This window comes from Schistocerca cancellata, chromosome 3 (genome assembly GCF_023864275.1).
Source record: "Schistocerca cancellata isolate TAMUIC-IGC-003103 chromosome 3, iqSchCanc2.1, whole genome shotgun sequence".
NCBI classification, from domain to species: Eukaryota; Metazoa; Arthropoda; class Insecta; order Orthoptera; family Acrididae; genus Schistocerca; species Schistocerca cancellata.
The window spans coordinates 389,314,219-389,340,495 of record NC_064628.1 but is presented as its reverse complement, the minus strand read 5'-3'; the positions used below and the strand labels follow the sequence as shown (position 1 = coordinate 389,340,495).

General features: G+C 40.6%; 1 protein-coding gene across 1 annotated transcript in view; it reads left to right on the top strand.

Moving 5' to 3' along the window:
- The first annotated feature begins 4,632 nt into the window (after positions 1-4,632).
- Positions 4,633-26,277, top strand: part of LOC126175110 (palmitoyl-protein thioesterase 1) — a 45,494-nt gene continuing 23,849 nt past the window's right edge. Inside the window, exons 1-4 of the mRNA XM_049921662.1 lie at positions 4,633-4,810; positions 4,900-5,009; positions 5,094-5,221; positions 23,304-23,462. Of these exons, the coding sequence (XP_049777619.1) occupies positions 4,681-4,810; positions 4,900-5,009; positions 5,094-5,221; positions 23,304-23,462 (527 nt within the window). The 5' untranslated portion in view covers positions 4,633-4,680. The remainder of the gene's footprint in view (positions 4,811-4,899; positions 5,010-5,093; positions 5,222-23,303; positions 23,463-26,277) is intronic.

Below are 26,277 nucleotides of genomic sequence, written 5' to 3'. Positions count from 1 at the left end.
GTAATCTCACAGCAATGGTGTGGGCTATCTATAAGGTACTGTTCTCGCATTTAGTGCATGGTAATCTCTGCAAATACGCAAAATCCCATTGTTTTTAGTCACAAGGTGCAAAATGGGGGACCATGGACTGCTGGACAGTCTGATAAGTCTTCGCGCAAAATGGTATTAAACTTTGCTTTCAGTATCGCGAGTCGATCAGGCACCAGATGACCTGGCCTGCAAGAAATGGGAAGGCATCTGTTGTCTCTACATGGTGTTCCATATTGTGCAACATCTGTTTTGAAGCGCTTGGCAGCCTGGTTGGATTCGGGTAATTGCAGAGCAGTGTACACGCCATATTCTGTCTGGACTAGCTTCGTACTGTGACAGGTGCTTCTGCAGTAGAACCCAGCAGCTTTTCTGCAGTGGAACCCAGTGGCAGCAAGCTTCGTGACGCTGTCAACTAGCCGAGCGTTTGTCGCATCTGGCAAGAGGTTATGTGAAACAAAAGATCAGCGCCAATGATCGCCTCTGGGACGTCTGCGATGGTGAAGTTCCAGCTGACTTGGCGATGTAGTCCTAGATTCAGTTCCAAATTCTTCATACCTACATACACGACTGGCCATTAAAATTGCTACACCACGAAGATGACATGCTACGGACGCGAAATTTAACCGACAGGAAGAAGATGCTGTGATATGCAAATGATTAGCTTTTCAGAGCATTCGCACAAGGTTGGCGCCAGTGGCGACACCTACAACGTGCTGACATGAGGAAACTTTCCAATCAATTTCTCATACACAAACAACAGTTGACCAGCGTTGCCTGGTGAAAAGTTGATGCGATGCCTCGTGTAAGGAGGAGAAATGAGCACCATCACGTTTCCGACTTTGATAAAGGTCGGATTGTAGCCTATCGCGATTGCGGTTTATCGTATCGCGACACTGCTGCTCGCGTTGGTCGAGATCCAATGACTGTTAGCAGAATATGGAATCGGTGGGTTCAGGAGGGTAGTACGGAACGCCGTGCTGGATCCCAATGGCCTCGTATCACTAGCAGTCGAGTTGACAGGCAACTTATCCGCATGGCTGTAATGGATTGCGCAGCCACGTCCCGATATGTGAGTCAACAGATGGGGACGTTTGCAAGACAACAACCATCTGCACGAACAGTTCGACGACGTTTGCAGCAGCATGGACTATCAGCTCGGAGACCATGGCTGCGGTTACCCTTGACGCTGCATCACAGGCAGGAGCGCCTGCGATGGTGTACTCAAAGACGAACCTGGGTGCACGAATGGCAAAACGTCATTTTTTCGGATGAATCCAGGTTATGTTTACAGCATCATGATGGTCACATCCGTGTTTGGTGACATCGCGGTGAACGCACTTTGGAAGCGTGTATTCGTCATCGCCATACTGGCGTATCACCCGGCGTGATGGGATGGGGTGCCACTGGTTACACGTTTCGGTCATCTCTTGTTCGCATTGACGGCGCTATGAACAGTGGACGTTACATTTCAGATGTGTTACAACCTGTGGCTCTACCCTTCATTCGATCCCTGCGAAACCCTACATTTCAGCAGGATAATGCACGACCGCATATTGAAGGTCCTGTACGGGTCTTTCTGGATACAGAAAATGTTCGACTGCTGCCCTGGCCAGCACATTCTCCAGATCTCTCACCAATTGAAAACGTCTGGTCAATGGTGGCCGAGCAACTGGCTCGTCACAATACACCAGTCACTACTCTTGGTGAACTGTGGTATCGTGTTGATGATGCATGGGCAGCTGTACCTGTACACCCCATCCAAGCTCTGTTTGACTCAATGCCCAGGCATATCAAGGCCGTTATTACGCCCAGAGGTGGTGGTTCTGGGCACTGATTTCTCAGGATCTATGCACCCAAATTGCGTGAAAATGTAATCACATGTCAGTTCTAGTATAATATATTTGTCCAATGAATACCCATTTATCATCTGCATTTCTTCTTGGTGTAGCAATTTTAATGGCCAGTAGTGTAGCTATGCTGGAGTTGTTGTGTGTCGTTAGGCAGAGTACAGTGGATGGCCTGCAGCGATACCTCCAAAATCTTGCGAGAATGCTCAAGTCAGATTCAGTATCAACAAGAAACTTCAAACCAGAATCGTGGTCATTAATAAACAGTCACTTCGAAGACAAGCTGCCAGGTACTTATGGAACTGCCAGTTTTGGGCATTTAGCATAACTGCAGGGGGTGGGGATACGTTTCCTTGCTTTCTCTCTGAAACGACGATGGTGCCAGCACACCAGCCGTTTTCTATGAGTTGACGTGGTACTACTGGCAGACCGACTCCTAAAAAGTCTGTGATAGCGCCTAGGATCGTCCTCAGAACTGTTCTGTGACAATAACGTGCTGACCAGCGCGCGTAGTAGCTCCACCTCGGTCATGAGGGCATCATAATAGGTGGGGTATTGTTACGCACTCGGTATCACACGAGGTACCATCATCCTCGAAGACTCCGAAATTGGCAGCACAAGTGCAGCGGCTGTCCACAAACGCTGCTGCAATGGGGCGCCACCAGATCTTGAAACTCAACCGCTTATAGAAGCGCCGTCTGCAGCGACAGTTCCAGTTACTAGCCAGTGTAGTCCACATCGACGCCAACGGAGCCACTTAACAGTACAGTGACTTACATCGCTACTCAGTGTTTACCCTACATCAGAGACGTTAACTCACAGTTAGAACAGTTAGCTTCATATAACTCTAACTTCAGACCGGCACAACAGAACTATTGCATCGACACTTAACGATTGTGCATGTCAACGCCATCTATAAGCAAAGAATAGGATACTACTACTAGCGAAAGAAAAAAAGCGACATAAGTAGCAGTGGCAACCTGTACCTCAGTTGAACTATGAAAGTTGTATTCTATTCTTCAGTTGAGCTGTAAATGTCAGCTGTAATACAGAATACAAATTTAAAAACGTTTGTCGCTTTTGCCACCTTCACTAGAACTAGTATCCTATTCTTCAGCTGATCTATATATGTCAGCTGAAATATGTGGTACAAACTTTAGGTTTGTCGCTTTTTTCGCCTTCGCTAGTACTAGTATCCTACTCCTCATTTGACCTATATAGGTCAACTGAAGTACAGGATACAAATTTTACATTTGTCGCTTTTTTCGCCTTCTCTACTACTAGAATCCTATTCTTCAGTTGATACTAGTACTAGCGAAAAGTCGACAAACATAAAATTTGTAAAGTGTCAGCTTCGGTACTCCACGCCATTGTAACGTACATCGCTTTATACTAGAGTTTTATACTGTGAAAAAAGCGATATACGTCACATTATGTTCGAAATGTGGATGTACATGGCATATGATGCATGTCCGCGAACTTCTTTCTCTATACTACAATCATTAGTTTCTCAACATCCGTCCATGCTTTTAAATATTTGCAATGCATCATCTGTGGTAACTTGTGATGTCATTGTTCAAAGCAGTTGTATCCCGTTCTTCAGTATCCCCTAGTTTACACATACCACTCCCTTTTTCACTATCCTTTGGCAACATCAACACTTAGCCAGCATTGTAACACAGATTACACACTTAAAATGAAATTAAATTTCTTAACACTGTTTACATTACACGAATTTTCGTTATTTACGAGCATCAAAAATGAGGCCCACAGGTTACAGCTTAATGTGTATGATATGACGTAAAAAGTTGTTTACTTTCGCATCCAATAAGAACTTCGCACTCACTTTACAGCAGTATCCATTAATTAATCACAACAGAATGACATTTTACAATACGCAAACTGTATATAAACCAACGACTGTTGCGAAAGTTTGTAAATCAAACAACTTAAGATTTACCCTACTTGCCGGAAATATGAACTTAATAGTGAATGGACAAGCTCAAATTAAATTGTTAGAAAGAAAAACAAACACTCAAACGGGATTCTCTAAGTTAACTGTGCCAGAACGCGCGACTACAATCCGAACATACGATCTTTTGGCGGTTTCTGGACTAATACACAAAGGAAAGTGATACCTTTAATAGTAAACTTAAAAATGCACTAATACCTGAGTAATTTGTAGTCCACTAACTGTTATTGCAATCTAAATACCATATCTTTACTAAAGCGCAAAAACTTGGACATCTCGCCTGGCGCAAGGTTTCTTTGACGTGTATCAACCATTTTAAAATTCAGCGTGTATACAAAGAGGATCAATATTTTATTTATTGGCTTCTAGCATACAAACTTTTTAGCCACCACAAATAAATGTACTCACACATGTAACAAGGTAAAGGATCAACTCTTGATCGAGCAACAGCTGACTTAGACATTACGCGCAGCAGATACGCGGCGATCTCCTCGCTACACAAAATGCCAGCGCAGATATGATTTGCATCTAGAGACTTGAGCAATTTTGCTCAAATCTCAACGTTTGCCCATGTATCATAGTGGCGCAGAGCATTTAATTGTTAGAAAGAAAAACAAACACTCAAACGGGATTCTCTAAGTTAACTGTGCCAGAACGCACGACTACAATCCGAACAAGTTTCTGCGCAGATGGTATGTGACGAGATACTTGGGCAAATAAGTCGTTGCATGAGGACCGATCATTAAAATAAAGCACGTCTCATACGACTTTATTATCTTTGCGAGTGTATGTAATTTTGTTACATCATTGGTGTGAAGCAACCTGCGTTAAATGTTTGTTTTGTTTTTGAAAGCCACAGTGACGCGAATTTTAAATATGTTGCTAATACTAGTAATAGTAGCGTCTTGCAACATTGTGTCTGGCACAACAATAAAACCAATTGTAATGTGGCATGGAATGGGTGAGAATAAATTTTCAGCTATTATTATCGAGCAAAATTAAGATATTTGTATAAATTGACGTTTCTCTTCTTTTGTAATTTTTTTTCAGGTGACAGCTGCTGTAACCCGATTAGCTTAGGGAGAATAAAATTAGTAATCGAAGACACGTTTCCAGGTGTCTATGTGAAGAGTATCAAAATTGGTGCCAATATAATTGAGGTATGTTACGGCTTGTATATTTGACCCCTTTTTGTAAACAGATGGTACTTCACGACATTATTAAAATGAACGCTTTATCTCTAGGACACGGAAAACGGATTCTTTTTAAATGCAAATGTGCAAATTGAAGAAGTGTGCAGTCAGCTAGCAAATGACAGTAAGCTAGCAGACGGATACAATGCGATAGGTTTTTCCCAAGGAGCGCAGTTTTTGTAAGTTATATCACACCAAGAGCTAAGTTTTACAATTTTGATGGCAAAAAACTCGTTTAAATAATGGTATAGTACGTAACACACTTTGAACGATTCGGAAATATTTCTGTATGAGTCACTTCCGCATTGCAATATGTAATGTAATATTGTTCACATACTCTTAACTTTACAGGATAGACGAGAAAATTCAAATTGAATTGGATCATTATTAAAATGGAGAGAAGTAAAAGAATCCCACAAGTTATAACAGAATGACTCATCATAAGTGCATTGGTGCTAGGAATTCCTAATTCTTGCTCTTTAAATGTGCTGTGCATGAGTAAATAAGTTCAAAATAAAACCCAATTTACTACAGTCAAATAACCATGTTACCTAACTGGAATATAAAGTAGAATAGTTGACAACATTACTGGTGTTTAACAACTATGGCCTGTATGCTGTCATTTTTCTGGCCTGCCCCCAGGAGATTTTTAATTCTTGTTCCAATATGCCAGTTGACAACCTTTCAGCCATTTCAAAGTGTAAAGTGATGTATAAATCTTGTAAGTGACTCACCTTGAGAGTAGTTGAAAAATTGTCATTCGAAATATCAGAAGAAGAATTAAAAATATTATGGATGAATGCCCAAAAAATGATGGACTATTTGATCCCACAGGAAAACTTCAGAGTTATGACATGAGCTAAATATTTACCCAATAACTCTTGTTTGTTAAATATATCTCGGAACTGCCTCAAAATGTAAGTGTAAACGCTTCTGGAGATGCTTTTCATGGTGAGCATTGGGGAGTACAAAGAGGTAAATTTTTTATGTGGCACATCACTGCAGTATAATATATGATGAACAACCAAGATACACAGGCACTTTCTGAGCATTACAGGTAAATTAAATAAAAATTTAGTTTTTACAGGGTATCATATAACTCTCTTGGCAAATGCCTTTCTGAGATTGATGTCAGAAATACTCCTCTGTGATAGAGACAAGGAGGAGATTGAGCCAATAATTAAATCACTGAAGACTAAGGACTCTCATGGATATGATTATGTGCCTAGCAGAATGTTAAAGTACTGTGCTGCACATGTTAGCTCTGTATTTAGTCGTATTTGTAATTTTTCCTTTAGGAATGGTCAGTTTCCTGAACAATTAATGTACTCAGTAGTAAAGCCATTTTATAAAAAGGGAGAAACGGATAATGTAGACAATTTTAGACCTACTTCTAGCTATCAGTGTTTGCTAAAGGCATTGAAAAGGCTGTGTATGTAAGGATAATTGATCATTTTATATCACACGATTAGCTATCAAATGTACATTTCGGCTTTAGAAGTTGTATAACAACTGAAAATGTTCGAACTCTATACATATTTTTTGATTTTACTAAGGTGTTTGATTGTGTTGATCCCAAAATATTGCTCCAGAAGTTGGACCATTACGAAATACGGGGAGTAGCTCACAATTGGTTCATCTCTTATTTTAGAAACAGGCAGCAAAAGGTCGATATTCACAATGTTGAGAATGGCTGTGATGTGGGGTCTGAGTGGGGTATCATCAAGTGGAGGGTGCCTCAGGGTTCAGTGTTGGGGCCACTCCTGTTCCTTATTTATATAAATGATATGTCCTCTTAGTATTACGGGTAACTCTAAAATATTTGTGTTTGCAGATGGCACTAGCTTGGTAGTAAGGGATGTTGTGTGCAACATTTGCTCGGTTTCAAATAGTGCAGTTCATGACATAACGTCATGGCTTGTAGATAATAAACTAACACCAAACGACAGTAAGACTCAGTTTGTAACAATTTCTAGGTGTTCAGATAGATTGTAAAATGTCGTGGAAAGCCCACATTTAGGATCTTGTTCAAAAGACTTAATTTTGGCATTTTTACTATTTGAACGGTATCTGAAGTGAGTGATTGTTCGACACGAAAATTAGTCCGCTTTGCTTATTTTCATTTGCTTATGTCGTATGGTATTATATTTTGGGGTAACTCTTCCCATTCTAAAAGGATATTTTTGGCTCAGAAACGGGCGGTTCAGGCAATAAGTGGTGTAAGTTCACGAACCTCTTGTCGACTCCTGTTTAGAAGGCTGGGTCTTTTGACATTGGCCCCTCTCTCTCTCTCTCTCTCTCTCTCTCTCTCTCTCTCTCTCTCTCTCTCTCTCTCTCTCTCTCTCTCTCCCCCTCCCCCCCCTCCCTCCCTCCCTCCCTCTCTCTCTCTCTCTGTCAAACTTGCATTTGGATCGGACTTCCTTAACTCTTGTACAGAAAGATGTGCAGTAAACTGTTGCATCCATTTTCAATAAACTACCACTGGAATTCAAAAATCTTAGCAGTAATCCATGCGCTTTCAAATCGAAACTGATGAGTTTCCTGATGGGTCACTCCTATTCTGTCAAGGAGTTACTTGAAAAATTAAGCAGATTCTTGTTGTATTGTTGATTGCGTTTACTTAAACTTATGGATTGACTTTATTCGGGTTCATAAACATTTTATTTTTATCAGTTATTACGTTTATGTTGTAATTTCATGTACGACACATTCCATGAACTTGGAGAGTTGCTCCTCAATTTGGTCCTATGGAACTTGACATGTAAATAAATAAATAAATTCTACATTGGTACATATCTATCCAGTGCATGGTCAACTATTCTTTTAAATTTCCTGTCCATACTCCTGCCGTTTGTTGAAGCTTCAGGTTCCTCACTCGAGATTTGACATTGCTGATGTTTTATCTAGTTTACTGAACATATATATCTTTCTGCTTAGTTTAGTTGTCTTTTGTATTTTGATAATCATTGTTGCCACAACCATGTCTTGGTCACTGATACCAGTTTCAGTGTGGACATCCTCAAAAAGATCAGGTCTATTTGTTGCCGTTAGATCCAATATATTTCCATTGTGAGTGGGGTTCCTAGCTATCTGTTCAGAGATGGCATTTAGTAATGTTCCACAGGATGTCTCATCACGCCCACCACTAACAAAACTGTGATTCTCTCAATTAATTCTTGGATGGTTAAAGTCTCCACCTATGATTGTAGCATGAGTGGGGAACTTATGTACAAGTGAACTGAGGTTTTCTCTAAAGTTTTCGGTTACATCAGGGGATGAGTCTGGTGGGTGATAGAAGGATCCAATTATAATTTTGTGCCAACCCCTCATACTGAGTGTTGCCCAAACTATCTCACTTGCAGCTTCAATTTCTGTCTTGATGGATTTCAGTTTCTTGTCTACTGCAACAAATACATCACCTCCACCTCCCATTTACCTATCCTTTCGATACACACCCAATTTTTCCCAAAAATCTCACTGTCAATTTCTGATTTCAACCAGCTTCCTAAGCTAGTAGAATGTGAGCTTCACTGTTTTTCATGAGCCCTTCGAACTCTGGCCATTTGTTGTCAATAGATCAGCAGTTTACCCTTAGTATTATCATCATCTGGATTGTATGGAGAGTTGCCTAATGTAAAAAACCCTTGTGTTCACCCCATGCATAATCAGCTACCTGAGTAGCAGCCTCTTATGTATAGTGCACACCTCGCCTATTTAGGGGGACTCTACAGTTCTCAACCCTGTGTTGCAAGTCCAGGAAGTCGCAGCCGAGCTTATCCCAGAACCTTTGAAGTTTCTGGTTCAGTCCTTACACTCGGTGCAGAACCAAAAGGTACAGTCAATTCAGGGGACAGTGCTGCAAATTGTGAGATTTGTTGAAACTCCTCGCACTAGGTTGGCCTTCTCAGTTGACTCTGCCACTCGCTGGAATGACCCAAGAATGACCATGTAGCCGAGACGACAGGCATCATTTGTTCCATTGTGTGCCACAATCTGCAGTTGGTTGCACCCTGTTCCCTCAGTGGCTGCCGGAATAGCCTCTTCCACATGTTGAATGAGGCCTCCAGAGTGCACCTGGTGTCATTTCCTGCCCCTTGCTGCCATTTCCCCAAGGGGTGCCAGCGTTCACTGTACATTTGAACTGCTGATGTGTAATAGACCCCTATCCTGTTGTGTTTGCCTCCTGCTGACACCGTACAAAACAGGTTTCCCCAAAATAGATGAAATGAGGCCTACTGGCTCAGTTTCAGTTTCAGTGAAAGACAGGTGGGTTCTTTCAAAGAAGATTAAAGTAGTGGCTTTTAGACATCTAAAAATTGTTATACTGCACCAGTGAAAACGTGAGAAACATACTAAAGCGGTTTAGATAATGAATATGTGTATTCAGATAATGGAAAGTCAAGGTTGGTATATCAGCAATGTAAGGATAAGATAGATTGCTTCTTACTTTAAAGATGACACATTAAGTTACAGACAGGCACAATGAAAAGACATTTACACATTAGCCATCTCTGTCAACTTGGACCCATGTCGGAGGTGCATGAGGTGTGCTTGATTGTGTGAATGAATGTGTGTGCATTTCTGATGAAGACTGTGGCTGAAAGGTAATGTGTAAGTGTCTTTTCGTTGTGTCCTTTTACAACTTAACATGTCATCTTTACAGTCTTTTTATCAGTAAGTGATGTACCTAACAACATTCTTACAATATATATATTGTGAATGTTTTTGTGCAGTAGCAAAATGACTTCTTTATTCCAACCTCATAGTACAGCTTAAATTCCAAATTCAAGGACAAATAAATACCACATAGTCACTGTTCCCACCATCACCAGATATGTGAAACCCAAGTTGTGCTGTTCGTGGTTGAAATCCAGAAACCTTAGGTTGTGGAGTTCATGTTCGTACTGTGTTTCTTGACATCTAGAAAACCTTTGTCACAGTTACACACTGTCGTGTAGTCGACAAAATACATACATGTGGAATATCTGCATAGAAATGCCATCGAGTTTAGGACTTCTGGTGAACAGAACCCAGGCACTGTGAGAATCGAAGGTGATGTCTGGTGCACCTTTAGGTAGTTTAATAGTGTGACTACGGTACTGTTCATGGCATGTAATGTATAAATACAGGGAGATGGTCTGGTGGATAACACCTGTAGCCTTATGAGGTTATTGCAGATGATGCAGTAGTGTGCAAGGAGATTATTTCTAATACACATAAAATTAAATAAAAGATTTAATATCATTCACTATGCTGCTGGCGATCAGTCACTAATCAGGAAAAGTGCACTTATGGTGTTGGCAGCTGTTGTGCTGATGTTGGTAACAACTCACGTGCTGAACGATGGGAACTGAATGCAACAAATAGTGAGTTGGTTGTCAATAGTGAGTCAGAATGCTCAGCCATAATTTTCTATGGTCGATAAATAAAGGTAGCTACTGTTTTGTACTGTTAGGTTAAAATTTAATGACATTGTCACAATTTTCGCAAAAATCTAATATACATCTGCATCCATACTCCGCAAGCCACCTGACGGTGTGTGATGGAGGGTACCTTGAGTACCTCTATCGGTGCTCCCTTCTATTCCAGTCTCGTATTGTTCGTGGAAAGAAGGATTGTCGGTATGCCTCTGTGTGGGTTCTAATCTCTCCGATTTTGTCCTCATGGTCTCTTCGTGAGATAAACATAGGAGGGAGCAATATACTGCTTGACTCCTCAGAGAAAGTGTGTTCTCGAAACTTCAACAAAAGCCCGTACCAAGCTACTGAGCGTCTCTCCTGCAGAGTCTTCCACTGGAGTTTATCTATCATCTCCATAATGCTTTCGCGATTACTAAATGACCCTGTAATGAAGCGCGCTGCTCTCCGTTGGATCTTCTCTATCTCTTCTATCAACCCTATCTGGTACGGATCCCACACTGCTGAGCAGTATTCAAGCAGTGGGCGAACAAGAGTACTGTAACGTACTTCCTTTGTTTTCGGACTGCATTTCCTTAGGATTCTTCCAGTGAATCTCAGTCTGGCATCTGCTTTACCGACGATTAATTTTATATGGTCATTCCATTTTAAATTACTCCTAATGGGTACTCCCAGATAATTTATGGAATTAACTGCTTCCAGTTGCTGACCTGCTATATTGTAGCTAAATGATAAGGAATCTTTCTTTCTATGTATTCGCAGCACATTACACTTGTCTACATTGATTCAATTGCCATTCCCTGCACCATGCATCAATTCGCTGCAGATCCTCCTGCATTTCAGTACAATTTTCCATTGTTACAACCTCTCGATATACCACAGCATCACCCGCAAAAAGCCTCAGTGAACTTCCGATGTCATCCACAAGGTCATTTATGTATATTGTGAATAGCAACAGTCCTATGACACTCCCCTGTGGCACACCTGAAATCACTCTTACTTCGGAAGAATTCTCTCCATTGAGAATGACATGATGTGTTCTGTTATCTAGGAACTCTTCAATCCAATCACACAATTGGTCTGATATTCCATATGCTCTTACTTTGTTCATTAAACGACTGTGGGGAACTGTATCGAACGCCTCGCAAAAGTCAAGAAACACGGCATCTACCTGGGAACCCGTGTCTATGGCCCTCTGAGTCTCGTGGACGAATAGCGCGAGCTGGGTTTCACACGATAGTCTTTTTCGAAACCCATGCTGATTCCTACAGAGTATATTTCTAGTCTCCAGAAAAGTCATTATACTCAAACATAATACGTGTTCCAAAATTCTACAACTGATCGACGTTAGAGATATAGGTCTATAGTTCTGCACATCTGTTCAACGTCCCTTCTTGAAAACGGGGATGACATGTGCCCTTTTCCAATCTTTTGGAACGCTACGCTCTTCTAGAGACCTACTGTACACCGCTGCAAGAAGGGGGGCAAGTTCGTTCACATACTCTATGTAAAATCGAACTGGTGTCCCATTAGGTCCAGCGGCCTTTCCTCTTTTGAGTGATTTTAATTGTTTCTCTATCTCTCTGTCGTCTATTTCGATGTCTACCATTTTGTCATCTGTGCAACAATCTAGAGAAGGAACTACAGTGCAGTCTTCCTCTGTGAAACAGCTTTGGAAAAAGACATTTAGTATGTCAGCCTTTAGTCTGTCATTCTCTGTTTCAGTACCATTTTGGTCACAGAGTGTCTGGACATTTTGTTTTGATCCACCTACCGCTTTGACATAAGACCAAAATTTTGTAGGATTTTCTGCTAAGTCAGTACATAGAACTTTACTTTCGAATTCATTGAATGCCTCTTGCATAGCCCTCCTCACACTACATTTTGCTTCGCGTAATTTTTGTTTATCTGCAAGGCTTTGGCTATGTTTATGTTTGCTGTGAAGTTCCCTTTGCTTCCGCAGCAGTTTTCTAACCCGGTTGTTGTACCACGGTGGCTCTTTTCCATCTCTTACGATCTTGCTTGGCACGTACTCATCTAACACATATTGTATGATGGTTTTGAACTTTGTCCATTGATCCTCAACACTATCTGTACTTGAGACAAAACTTTTGTGTTAAGCAATCAAGTACTCTGAAATCTGCTTTTTGTCACTTTTGCTAAACAGAAAAATCTTTCTACCTTTTTTTAATATTTCTATTTACAGCTGAAATCATTGATGCAGTAACTGCTTTATGATCGCTGATTCCCTGTTCTGTTTCAAATAGTTCAGGTCTGTTTGTCACCAGAAGGTCTAATGTGTTATCGCCACAAGTCGGTTCTCTGTTTAACTGCTCAAGGTAGTTTTCAGATAAAGCACTTTAAAAAAATTTCACTGAATTCTTTGTCCCTGCCACCCGTTATGAACGTTTGAGTCTCCCACTCTATATCCGGCAAATTAAAATCTCCACCCAGAACTATAACATGGTGGGGAAAGCTACTCGAAATGTTTTCCAAATGTTACTTCAGGTGCTCAGCCACAACAGCTGCTGAGCCAGGGGGCCTATAGAGACATCCAATTACCATGTCTGAGCCTGCTTTAACCGTGACCTTCACCCAAATTATTTCACATTTCAGATCTCCGTCAATTTCCTTTGATACTATTGCACTTCTTATCGCTATAAACTCACCTCCCCCTTCACTGTCCAGCCTGTTTCTGCGGTATACATTCCAATCTGAGTTTAGAATTTCATTACTGTTTACATCTGGTTTCAGCCAACTTTCTGTCCCTAGTACTATGTGGGCATTGTGACCGTTTATTAATGAGAGCAGTTCTGGGACCTTTTTATAGATGCTTCTGATGTTTACTATTAGCAGATTAATATTGTTATTCCCTGTTGCATTTTGCCTACTGCTACCTTGCCGCGTCTCAGGAGGCGTCTTTTCGGGCCTAGGGAGGGAATTCTCTAACCTAAAAAACCCACATGTGCACTCCACACGTACTCTGCTACCCTTGTAGCCGTTTCCTGCATGTAGTGCACACCTTACCTATTCAGGGGGACCCTACATTTCTCCACCCGATAGCGGAAGTCGAGAAATTTGCACCCCAGATCTCCGCAGAATCGTCTGAGCCTCTGGTTTAAGCCTTCCTCTCGCTCCAAACCAGAGGACCGCGATCGATTCTGGGAATGATACTACAAATAGTTAGCTCAGATTCCACCCCATGAGCGAGGCTTTCTGCCTTCACCAACTCCGCCAGCCGCCTGTATGAACTGAGGATGACCTCTGAACCCAGACGGCAGGAGTCATTGGTGCCGACATGAGCAACAATTTGCAGTCGGGTGCACCCAGTGCTCTCTATCACTGCCGGCTGAGCCTCCTCCACATCTCGGATGAGTCCCCCTGGCAAGCAGACAGAGTGAACGCTGGCCTTCTTCCCCGACCTTTCCGCTATTTCCCTAAGGGGCTCCATCACCCGCCTAACGTTGGAGCTCCCAATCACTAATAAACCCCTCCCCCTGTGTGCCTGCTCGGACCTTGTAGAAGGAGCGGCGACATGTCCACTCATAGGCAGAGCGGGCGATGCCACATGGTCAGCCTCCACATTGACCCTCTGCCTCGTGTGCCGCGAACGCTGCTGAACCCGCCACTCCCCTTGGGGAGAGGGTGGCCCAACCGCGCCCGGTACCCGCAAAGATGTCTTGACAGCAGGGACAGGGGGTGAAGCATGTAACACCTGGGGTGTACCATGCAACACACCAGACTCCCCACTGCCGCTACACTCCGAGGCAGCAGCCTGAAGATGGCTGACTGCGGCCGTCAACACGTTCAGCTGTTTGCGAACAGTGGCCAGCTCCTCCTGCATCCGTACAAAGCAGTCACACATCCTATCCATCCTAAGAAATCAATTTACTGTAGAGAGTTAATCAACTTTTAACTAGACTGCTAATTCACTAAAGGTGGCTGATAGTTGACTAAACTGTGGTTATTAGACACTTTTTGTAGAAAACAATGAAAATAGCACTACCTGTCTCTGGACTCTATTCAAAACAAATACTAGCACTACTGGCCCTGTGGCTGACTAAAGGGACTCTGACTGTATTCAAAACACGAAATCTATGAAACACTATTACTAGCACTTGACAATTAAAGCTTCCTAAAAGCAAAAACACACAGAAGAAGAAGTGACAAGTAAGAAAAATGCAGTTAATACTTAAATTAACGTAGCTCGCTGCACAGCATACGTGACACAAATGGCAGTTACGACGACATTTGTATGCTACAGCAATGATGAATATTTATCTTGGGCTACACTACATAGCAATCTGTTACAACAATTGTATTGTCATGTTCAGATATGTTGGCTTCGCCAGCCCACAAGCAGATTGTCACATTCCTACATAACCTAGGTCTCATGCTAACTGTAGGCCAGTCTGTCTGTCTTCCATTCACATTTATTGGCTTCTCCAGCTCATGACCACACTGCTACATTCCCAAACTGACCTAGGCCTTGGGCTTCACTACAGATCAGTCTACAAGCACATCTAGTTGTTTCAATTCACCAAATAATACCAAAATCTGTAACTAGCTACAAAATTCATTATAACCAGATCAGCAAAAGTTATTGTGGTGCTCTCCATGTCAAAAACAATCAATTTGGATCTTATGCCAAAAGATTCAGCAATTTTTTATTGCCTATTATGTACTATCGCTCTTTTGACTATGACCATTGTCAATTAATTACCAACATCCACAAGTAATGTAAGAGGCACAAACACCATAAGTGCCCTTTAGTCACAAGGGGGAACTATCAAAAACTTCGTCTGGAAGTGTAATTGCAATTACGATAGATGTTACTTACAAAATGCTCATTCAGCCAATTATTGACTACTGTTCCTGAGTCAGAGACCCTTAATGAGCTGGATTAATGGGAGAGATAGAAAAGATTCCAGAAAGATCTTCACAGTTCATTGCGGGTTTGTCTAATCAACTCCTATGTCACAGAAATGGTCAGCCTACGCAAGTGGGAGACATTACAAGAAAGACCCTGTGCATCACATCATGCCTTACTCACAAAATTCTGGAAGCTCTCATTCCAAAAATAGTAAAGAAACATATTACTTCCTCTAACATAAGTCTTGCTTAGTGATCACAAATATGAAATTAGAGGAATTTGGTGTGATACAGAGGTGTACTGCGAATCTTTCTTCCCATGCACCACCCATTCAGTGGAATAGGAAGGGAGAAAGATTATACTGCAACACTTTGTACCCACTGCCCTATACCATAAAACAGCTTGTGGAGTACAGATGTAGACATAGACATAGAACAGTCCTTTGCTGCAGCAGACCCAAAGGATGGAAGTGCTCTTTCCTCGTGGTGTTACACTCGTCCTTGTTTAATACTTATTGTGGAGGTTATAACTGAAAGAAAGAACCCATCCTCATTGTAATAAATCTAGGGATGATAGACATTACCCAGATCTCAAACTTCACTGCTGTTTGTGAAAATCATCACTCCATGGTGGAAGCTTGTAGTAGTAGTAGTAGTAGTAGTAGTAGTAGAAATAGATTCGAGCTTTCAGTTTTAACCTGTGATGCTATCAACAAGGTGACTGTTGGTAATATGTAAACACTATGGTGACTGTCACATGATACGATCACACATTGAAGCATTGGGACCCCTGCAAGAATGTGGGGGTTTGGACAGGGACATTCTTGTAATTAACCTCTTCAGACATATTGAAAGACCTAGGAAGGTGGTGTAGTGGTTAGTACACTGGAGTTGCATTTGGGAGGATGACAGTTCAAACCTGCGCCTGGCCATCCTGGTTTAGGTTTTCCGTGATTTCCCTAAATCGCTTCAGGCAAATGCCGGGCTAATTCCTTTGAAAGGGCATGGATAACTTCCTCCCCCATTCTTCCTTCATCTGATGGGGCCTATGACCTCACTGTTTCATTCTCTTCCCCAAACCAGCAAACATATTGTTAACTTTGGAAAATACAGGTTTTAGCTGGTACATAAATCCAACTATCGAATGCACAGTGGATGAAAAAAAAAAAAAAGTTATTGTCATGACATATTTATTAGCCTTACCTTCTCACAAGCAAACTATCTATTGAATCCAACTGAGATGTTATGCTACACTACACATCGGTTGATTACAAAAACCTCTAATAAAAAATTGTACTGTCAATGGTCAAAGGACTATAGTAGTAGTGTAGACTTCACCATATGCCATGATAATATATGTATATTACATTCAGAGTTGAGTAAGGCTTGTGAATGGGCAGATGACTGACCTTTATCTATATAATCTGTTGTATTGTGAAATTGTAGTCCATCTGGGGCAAAATGCTGTTACAGTAATGGACATGTGGAAGATATGGAACAAAGAGAAGTTGCAAACCCAGCAGTGGACTATGGAACATGGCGCCCTCATACCATTGGCAGGTCTAGGACATCATCCTGACTGTTGCCACAACTCCATAGCTCTGCTACAGGTATCATACCACTGAATGAACTTGTATTCTGTTAGTGTCTGCTGCACAAAAGATATCATCTAGAGATTTCTTTGGACAGGGTGCACCTGATAACAAATCAAAGATAACTTCAATTAAATAGACTCATGAGGGCAGCAGAAGGTGTGTTGATTGATAGCAATTATATTTTCTGGTGGGGCTGTCTAATTTTGTTAACAGTGATTGCCTAGTATATGCGAACCACTGTAAAAGTGAAAATCATCTCCAACTGTTCATTACATAGTGTAATTTGAAATCTATGCCTGCCATAAGTTTCTAGTGATCATGGGTGTTACCAACAGCAAAGATTTGATGTCCAACATGATGCTAATTCTTCAAAACAGTCACATAGCTTGTTCCAGCAAGATAATATTTGACATAACACTGTATTCTTCAAAAGAACTTATCCATTTGTTAATTCACCTGACATGATTTCAATTGAATTTTGCCACTAAGCACAGCGGTATTAGGAAGATTCTCACTAAATGCCAGTGGCAGTGCTACAAGGGAAGTGCCATGCATCACAGAGAGATTTACTGCTGAAATTCTGAAAGTATACATTCCAAGATGATTAGGGTACCCTATTGCTTACATTGCACGTGCATGCAGGTAATCCCCCCCTCCCCCCCCCCCCCCCCCCACACACACACACACATGCCCACACAAAAAAAAAAAAAAAAAAAAAAAAAAAAAAATCCTCACCAAATGACCATGATGGGAAAATGAGAGAAAATAAAACTCATACAGATGCTTGCCAACAGTCATTCTTGTAATGCACCATTCATGAGTAGAATAGGAACAGTAAAATATAGTTTTGCAGAAGTTAGCTCTACTGCACGACATAAGACAGCATTTTGAGTACACATGTATGCATGGACTTTGGAGACGAAGTTACATGTGTCATCCTGTGCTAAGACCATTGCGTAGCAAGAGTGGTGCATTATCAGAAGAGGGTACATGTTTTATGTTTCATGCAGAAACAGTTCTGCTGCGGTACAGATAACAGATGCATCACAGTGTGTGAATGAAATGACATGGCAACTGGAAATGTCCTTCAGAGTTGAAATACATGCGCAAAACGTCTAACCTGCAGGCAGATTCACTGTGAAATTCTGGTGGTATATGGACCAAATGCAATGAAATGTCCAGCTGTAGTGAAATGCTGCCAACAGTTTGACCAAGCCCAAACAGATATTGGTGATGCTGACTGAGTAGGAAGACCATTGATATTTACACAGATAACAATGCCTAAACAATCGAGGAACTGATCTGCAGCAATCCAAATGCGACTGTCACAGACATTGCTCAACAAATGAGCATCTCGATAGGCATTGTTCATTGTACTGTTTTAGATAATCTGCAGTATCGGATTTCTTGCTGATGCTGGGTTCCGTGATTACTGTCACCTGGACACAAAAATGCAAGCTTTACACTGTCTTGAAGGTTACTCCAAGGAAGGCAATGATTTCCTAAGCCACATCATTATGGGCAATGAGATATGTGTCCATCATTTTGTGCTTGCAACAAAGAGTGTACCTGTGGATTGGAGCACCTCTTTGCTTCCACAGAAGAAATGCAAAGTTGTGCGACCTACTTGGAAGGTCATGGCCTCCATTTTCTTCCACAATGAAGGAGTTGTGTACACAGAGTTTACGCCGAAGAAAATAACCATTACTGCCAGTTTGTGCAATGCAACATTGGCATTGCAGCACAGCACCTGAAAGAACAACAGACTTGGAAAATTGAGCAAAGGCAATGTTCTCCTGCAGAACAATGCAACACCCTCAGTAATGTGTGCAGCATTGCCATAGAGTCCATTTCTTGTGCCATGTTGTCCTTTTCAGAAAGGTGAAAAAACATCTGGATAGGAAAAAGATTTTCCAACGGTGGCGATGTTCACACAGTGGTTCTGGAATGACTGCACAAGAAAGGAGCTGATTTCTAGCATTGAGGAATTGAATGATTTGTAGGACATTCTGAATGTTGTATAGAGAGACTGTTGGCTATGTTGAAAAATAATGTCACGTATCTGTGTCACTTGGAGCTGTAGTGTAGAGTTAAATAAAATTTACTTTGCCCACTATAACAATGCATAACTTATTTTTTGAAACCCCTCTCAACAGATCTTATGCACAAAATGTTTGTTCAACTGCTTCTTACCTGTAAACAAATTTTCTATCTTGTGTACTTTATTTGAAATATTAGTTTATGACACACATGGTGCTGCAGAACAGCTGATTAGTTCAAATTTGGTTTGTCTCCTGATATAACAGTTTTTTTCATAAAGAATCTTTTACTCTGTGAAGTTTTGAAAGTTCATGGCAGTTTTGAACTGTATGCCTGACCAGAACTTGAAGTAAGGATCTTGCCTTTTGCATAGGACCACAGAGCTGTATCTATCTCTGTCAGTCTTTCTCGCGTCCGTCGGCCGTCGTAATTTAATATATATATTATTATTGTGATTATTATTATTTGATTGTTGCCGACTTACGTGGTGGGCCTTAATAAAAATGATATTTCATTTAATTTTGATTTTACGGTTAAATGCTTTCCTGAAGTTCTCTTTTTTAACAATATTAATCTCAAATTATTTGTTACGTTAATGAATGTTAGACTCGCTGCATCTTACAAACATGAGCATACAAGCTGAACAACGTAATAAACTTTGCATATTAATTTCCTCGGCTAGTCAGTTCACTTTAAAGCAAGAAATCTTCAGTTATTAATTAAAATTGCGGCCCACACACGCGCGAGAGTATTTTCCTTACCTCCGTGAACCATTGTATTGTAGTCGGAGTCCTGGCTCTGGGTCTCGGCTATGGTACTGAAAATAAGAATCTTAAAGCTAAGTATTTTCTGCAACGTCGTGCGGCTGTGGAGAAAAATTAATATTATGCTAATCGCGGGCGAGTTTTCCGCTTCCGCTAATTTTTCATAAGTTAATATCGCCACGTAATGGCGTCGTTGGCTGCATCGGCCGCTGCAATTGTTGAGCTGTAAATTACTTGAATGCAGGTTAATTCAAGGAAGGCGGACATGAAATCGGGATCACCTCTTACAAATTAAAAGTGCACAATAATATTAAATCAGTATATTATATGCTTAACTCATACAAATATACTTACATTTGTCAGCACACGCAAGATGTCCGTCGACACACAAGAAAAAACAAGAGAAGAAGTAATAAAGACGACTAAAAAAATTAACAAAAGAGTGTATCTTGTCACCTCTTTAGATCATTTTGTCATAAATTATTTCTTTGCATTTGAAACCTGGACAGAGAAATTATTATTTTACGGCTACATGAAAAAAAATCTCTTACAAATTATGAATGTCTTCTTTATTGTCTTTTCGTAATATGGCACTGGGGACGCTATATCTTGTAGGAGAGTAACTTTGGTGATGCTGATTGAGTAGGAAGACCATTGACATTGACCACAGATAACTATATCTAAACAATCCAGTACAATGAACAATGCCTATCAAGATGCACTTTGTAGTGCTCTAACTGATGAAGCTATCCAAGCAGACTCATGTATGCTCTCTCAGCTTCACTTGTGCCAGTATTTGCCACATACTCTCCAAACATCACAGAAACTCTGCTGCTGTTTCAAAATGGTGCACACCTCTCTGTAGGATGAAAGATTCATTCTGGAAACTAGTTCCTATCCTGTGCCAAAGCCATCTCTCCATAATATGCTTTCTTGTTAGAGTACTAGTCCTGTAAGGTATATGGGAGAAATTCTGTGAAGTTTGGAAGACAGGAGAAGATGTACTAGCAGAAGCGAAACAGTGAGGGTGGATCACAAGTCGTGGCTGGATAGCTTAGCTGGTAAGAGCATAGTCCATGAAATGTGAGGTTCCGGGTTCAAGTGTCAGTCCGGTGCACACTTTTGATCTGCCAGAAAGTAAGGCTGCATTTTAACAATTCGTGTTTTTTGTGACAAGTTAAAAGTGAGTGCCAGAACATGCCTGTTATGAGCAGTGCACTACCGATAATGCTGTTTGACCATGCCTAGTGGAAGACTCGGAGTGTCAGCTTGCCTTTCATTCATTTCTACACCTTTCATACTCCACAGTTACTCTTCCACAAGACTGACAGAGATAGATACAGCTCTGTGGTCGTATTGGAAGTGATAAGCCTGTACATCTGATTCACTCGCTTGTGATAATATAATCCACATCATGTACAGGCTGAAGAAAAATTCGGACTTCACAGCACGATTCCTCACGTACTAGCAGTACAAAAATGTCTGTCATAAAATTTTGTCCTGTGCATATTTCAGGCAGTAAATGAACATTAAAAGATCAGCAATCAGGCAACAGTGTAATTACATATATGGCAACTTCCTTTGCCAGGATACAGCAGTATTGCCATGCAGTTGGTGCAGTGGATAGCATTTTGGGTTAGTTTGCAGGAGGTCAAGGATTCAATTCTGGGACATGGATTAGTTATTTTTATTTGCTAAAATAATCTGCATTGTACAGTATCTGGCATCTTAATCGTCATACATCAATTACAGTAGATGTTTTACAAAACATTTGCAGTTGCATACTACGAACACAGAAATGGAAATACAATCATTTTTGTCGGTCAGATTTTAAAGAAAACTTTTGTACCTCATGGATGTGGATTCTTTCGCACCACTGCATCTACTAGATTCAAACTTATTTTGTGTGTACACTCCCCCAATAGTCCCATCGATTAATGATTAATACTAACTGTTATTATTGCCACGTTCAGGCCCATTACATTTAGTTAGGGTCTTATGTCACCATTAGGGCTAGCAGCATGCTTTCCAAATAATTTTGTGGGATTATTGGGGTAGGGCACACAGATAACAGCTTTGGAATCTAGTAAATGCAGTGGCATGAAACAGTTCTCGTGCACAATGCACAAAAGGCTTCTTTAAAAGCTGACCAGTGAAAACGATTGTACTTCCATTCCTGTGACGTACTACATAACTGCAAATGTTTTGTTGAAGACCCACTGTAATCACTGTATGACGATTAAGACATCAGATACCATACCGCGCAGACTACTTTTGGCAAATAAAAACAAATAAGCCTCAACCCACAACTGAACCCTCGACCTCCCGCATGCTAACCCAAAACACTATACACTGCACCAAGCGCACAGCACTGCTCTGTTTGGTGACAGAGATGGTTACCGTACATTTGGTTACAGTGGTACCAGATTGCTAATCTTTGACATCCATTTACTGCCCGAAATATGTGTCAGATGACATTTTGTGACAGACATTGTTGTATTGCTAGTACGTGTGGGATCGCTCTGTGAAACTCCAATGCACAAATTTTTCTTCACCCTGCATAACAACATATGGTGCTTTTCTATTGGAAACCTTGATCTGTATGTTTAAGATAATTTCGCAGTGTTCACTAAATTCAATTTGTCTTCCATCTCTCTCTCTTATTCGTGTTCCCTAATACAAGTTTACTGACCCATTTTGGATTTTGGTGGTTGTCTGCCCAGGCATTAAAGCATCATGTTGTAATGTTTCCTTTATCATTCTAAACAGTTCCTATTTTAGATCACTCCTATCTGTGTATTTTTAACTGTTGTTGTTGTTTGTTGGAAAGTAAGCTTGTGTTATGCATAGAGCAACCAGAGACACCGTCAGTTTTATCATCAATAATCATTGACATGGCAGGTATAAATTTTTGTTTGTACTTCTATTTCATCTTAGAGAAATAGATAATCCCTTGATTAGATTCTGATTTTTCTTTTACAGCAAAAGTAATACTGATTTCATCAAATGTAAAGTCTTGAATGCCTTTCCACCTGGTTCCTGATGCACTAAGGTATTCTATCTGATCTTGGAGCAGGATTTCTTTGGAGGACTATTTTAAAAATATGTATCTTTCTCTGTTGTTGTATGTCTGTTAGGACTGATTAAAAGTTTGTGCAAAATGTTTACCTCTTATGTATTCAGTTAAAAGGTCATTGACTTGTATATAATGGAATGAGTAAATGTAATGACTTACCATATAGTTCAGCTGCAATACCAGTTCAGTGTTGTTGGCTGGGACGTGTAAGTGTGCAGGTGTATGATTATTCTGTTTGCTCTGAAGGAAGATTTATCCAAAAGCTCAGCAAAGGCCTTACTCTTTTGTATGTGCCTCTTGATAGCTCAATGATTTGGTGAGTTGTTACTCCTTCCATTATGTATATTCCAGCTGAATGTAATAAAGAAAAATGTCATTTAAAATATTCTGTCAGGTTATCTGATAATTCTTGTTCTTTTTTTATAACATGACTTGCATCAAATACCAGTCCCTGAGTAGTTATGAATAATCTTTCTTTTTATGTTCCCTGCCAACAGGAGAGCTGTTGCTCAACGCTGCCCATCTCCTCCTATGATTAATCTTGTGTCACTGGGAGGGCAACATCAAGGAGTATATGGTCTTCCAAACTGTGGATACCCGGCACATAAATGGTGTGATTACATACGGAAAATATTGAACGTAGGGGCATACTGGAGGTAAATTCAGTTTTTGCAGTATTTATAAGAATTCATAAAGGTAAAGCTGGTGTTATCTTTGTTAAGTGATTTGATGCAGTTGAAATTTTCCCTTGTGGAGACAGATTGCAAAATAAGGGAGGTTTCAAATAAAAAGATGAAGACTCTGGAATCTCTTAAGTTCTACTCTTTGAGGGTTTAATACATAAAGGATTTGTGGAGCTATTTCACAGAGGTTTGGGCTTGGGTACTACTGCCATAAGAAGAACTGCCAACTTGGGGAACATAGAAGCCAGTGTGATAACAATTTTATATATTTTCATTCACTGAAGTCCAACAGGGTAACATTCTGGGGCAGCAGCTCACTTAAACAAAACATTTCCATTGTACAAGAAAAGTAGTTACGATTATGTACTGGTTTACACACTCAAATATCCTGCAGGTGTCTACATTCGTACTTTATGAACTGTTGTGAAGTGCATGGCAGAGGGCAATTCCCATTGTACCAATTATGAGGTCTTCTTCCCATTCCATTCACACATGGTATGCAGGAAGAATGGCTGGTTAAACGCCTCTGTGCATGCTGTAAGTAATCTAAACTTACCATCATGACCCCTATGGGAACGTTATGTAGGGGGTTGCAGTGTATTCCTAGAGTGTCATTTACAGCTCTTTCTGAAACTTTGTAAGCAGGTTTACTCTGGATAGTTTTCATCTATCTTCAAGTGTCTGCCAGTTCAGTTTATTCAGCATCTGTGAGATTCTCTCCCAAGGGTCAAACAAACATGTAACCATTTATCCTGCCCATTTCTATGTATGTTCGATACACCATGCCAGTTCTATTTGGTACAGGGACCACACACATGTTCTAGCATAGGTGACTTGAGTGTTTTGTAAGCAATTTCATTTTCAAACTGATTGCATTTCCCTCATATTCTACCGATAAACTGAAGTCTGCCACATGACTTAATCTTCTACTGAGCCTATGTAATAGTTCCATTTCATATCCCTACAAATCCTTACACCCAGGTATTTATATGAGTTGACCTATTCCAGCTGCGACTCATTGATACTTTGGTCATAGGACACTACTATTTTTCGTTTTGTGAAGCTCACAATTTTACATTTTTGAATATTTAAAGCAAACTGCCAATCTTACACCACTGGGAAATCTTATCAAGATATGACTTCATATTTGTGCAGTGTAATTGGATATATAAAAAAATCTACTTACCAAGCAATGGCAGGAGAACACACACATAAAGGTACAAAAATTTGAAAATTTCTGGATTTCCAGAAAGCATTTGACATGGTGCTCCACAGCAAGCTGTTAACAAAGGTTTCAACATATGGAATAAGTTCACAGATATGTGAGTGGCTCAAAGACTTCTTAAATAATAGAACCCAGTATGTTGTTTTTGACGGCAAGTGTTCCTCAGAGACATGGGTATCGTCAGGAGTGTCCCAAGGAAGTGTGACAGGACCGCTGTTATTGTCTATATACATAAATGATTACAGTAATTGGAGTTGAGTGACTGTAGGGAGATACAAGGGTGACTTAGACAAAATTTCCAATTGCTGTGATGAGTGGCAGCTATCCGTAAATGTGGAAAAATGTATGGTAATGCAGATGAGTAGGAAGGAAAAACTCGTAATGTTCCGATACAGTATTACTAGTGTCCTCCTTGACACAGTCAAGTTATTTAAATATTTGGGCATAAGATTGCAAGACAAAGTAAAATGAAACAAGCGTGTGAAAACTGTAATAAGGAAGGCAAATGATCATCTTTGGTTTACTGGGAGAATTTTAGGAAAGAGTGGTTCACTTGTAAAGGAGACTGCATATAGGAAATTGGTGTGACCTATTCTTGAGTACTGCTTGAGTGTTTGGGCTCCGTACCAGATTGGATTGAAGAAAGGCATCGAAGTAATTCAGAGGCGGGCGACTAGGGTGGTTACCAGTATGTTTGTGCAACAAATAAGTGTTACAGAGATTCTTCGGAAACTCAAGTGGGAATCCCTGGAGGGAAGGAGGAGTTCTTTTCGAGAAACACTCTTGAGAAAATGTAGAGAACCAGCATTTGGATTTGTCTGCTGAATGATTCTACTTCCACCAACATAACATTGTGTGTAAGGACCATGAAGATAAGATACAAGAAATTAGGACTCATATGGAGGTGTATAGACAGTCGTTTTTCTCTCGCTCTATTTGCGAGTGGAACAGGAGGGGAAATGACAAGCAGTGGTACAGGTTACCCTTCGGTCCGCACTGTATGGGGCTTGTGGAGTATCTCTGTAGATGTAGATGTATATGTAGATCCCAATATTCTTCCATGGACACACTCAAATTTACTTCTACCTTTGTCAATGACTTTCTGTCCAAGGTAACATACTGCATCCTCCCTACCATAAAATTCGCAATCCAGTAACAAATTTCACTTGGTACTCCGTAAGATTATGTTTTTGAAAATAAGTGTAGATGTGGCACTGAGTCAAGTGCTTTTTGGAAATCGAGATAAGCATTTAGGAATGTTCACCACAGACTTTCATTCATTCACTTTTGAACAATACACACAGCTGTAATTTGATAATCTGTCCAAGGTAATAATGTCAAAAATAATCAATTATTATACTGATGAGGTGAAATGAAATTAAATGTTGTGTGGCCAGGGCCTCCCATCACGTAGACCGTTTGCCTGTTGCAAGTCTTTTGAGTTGACGCCACTTCGGCGACTTGCGTGTCGATGAGGATGAGGTGGTGATGGTGGTTGTGGTAGTGGTGGTTGTGGTTGTGGTGGTGGTGGTGGTGGTGGTGGTGGTGATGATGATTAGGACA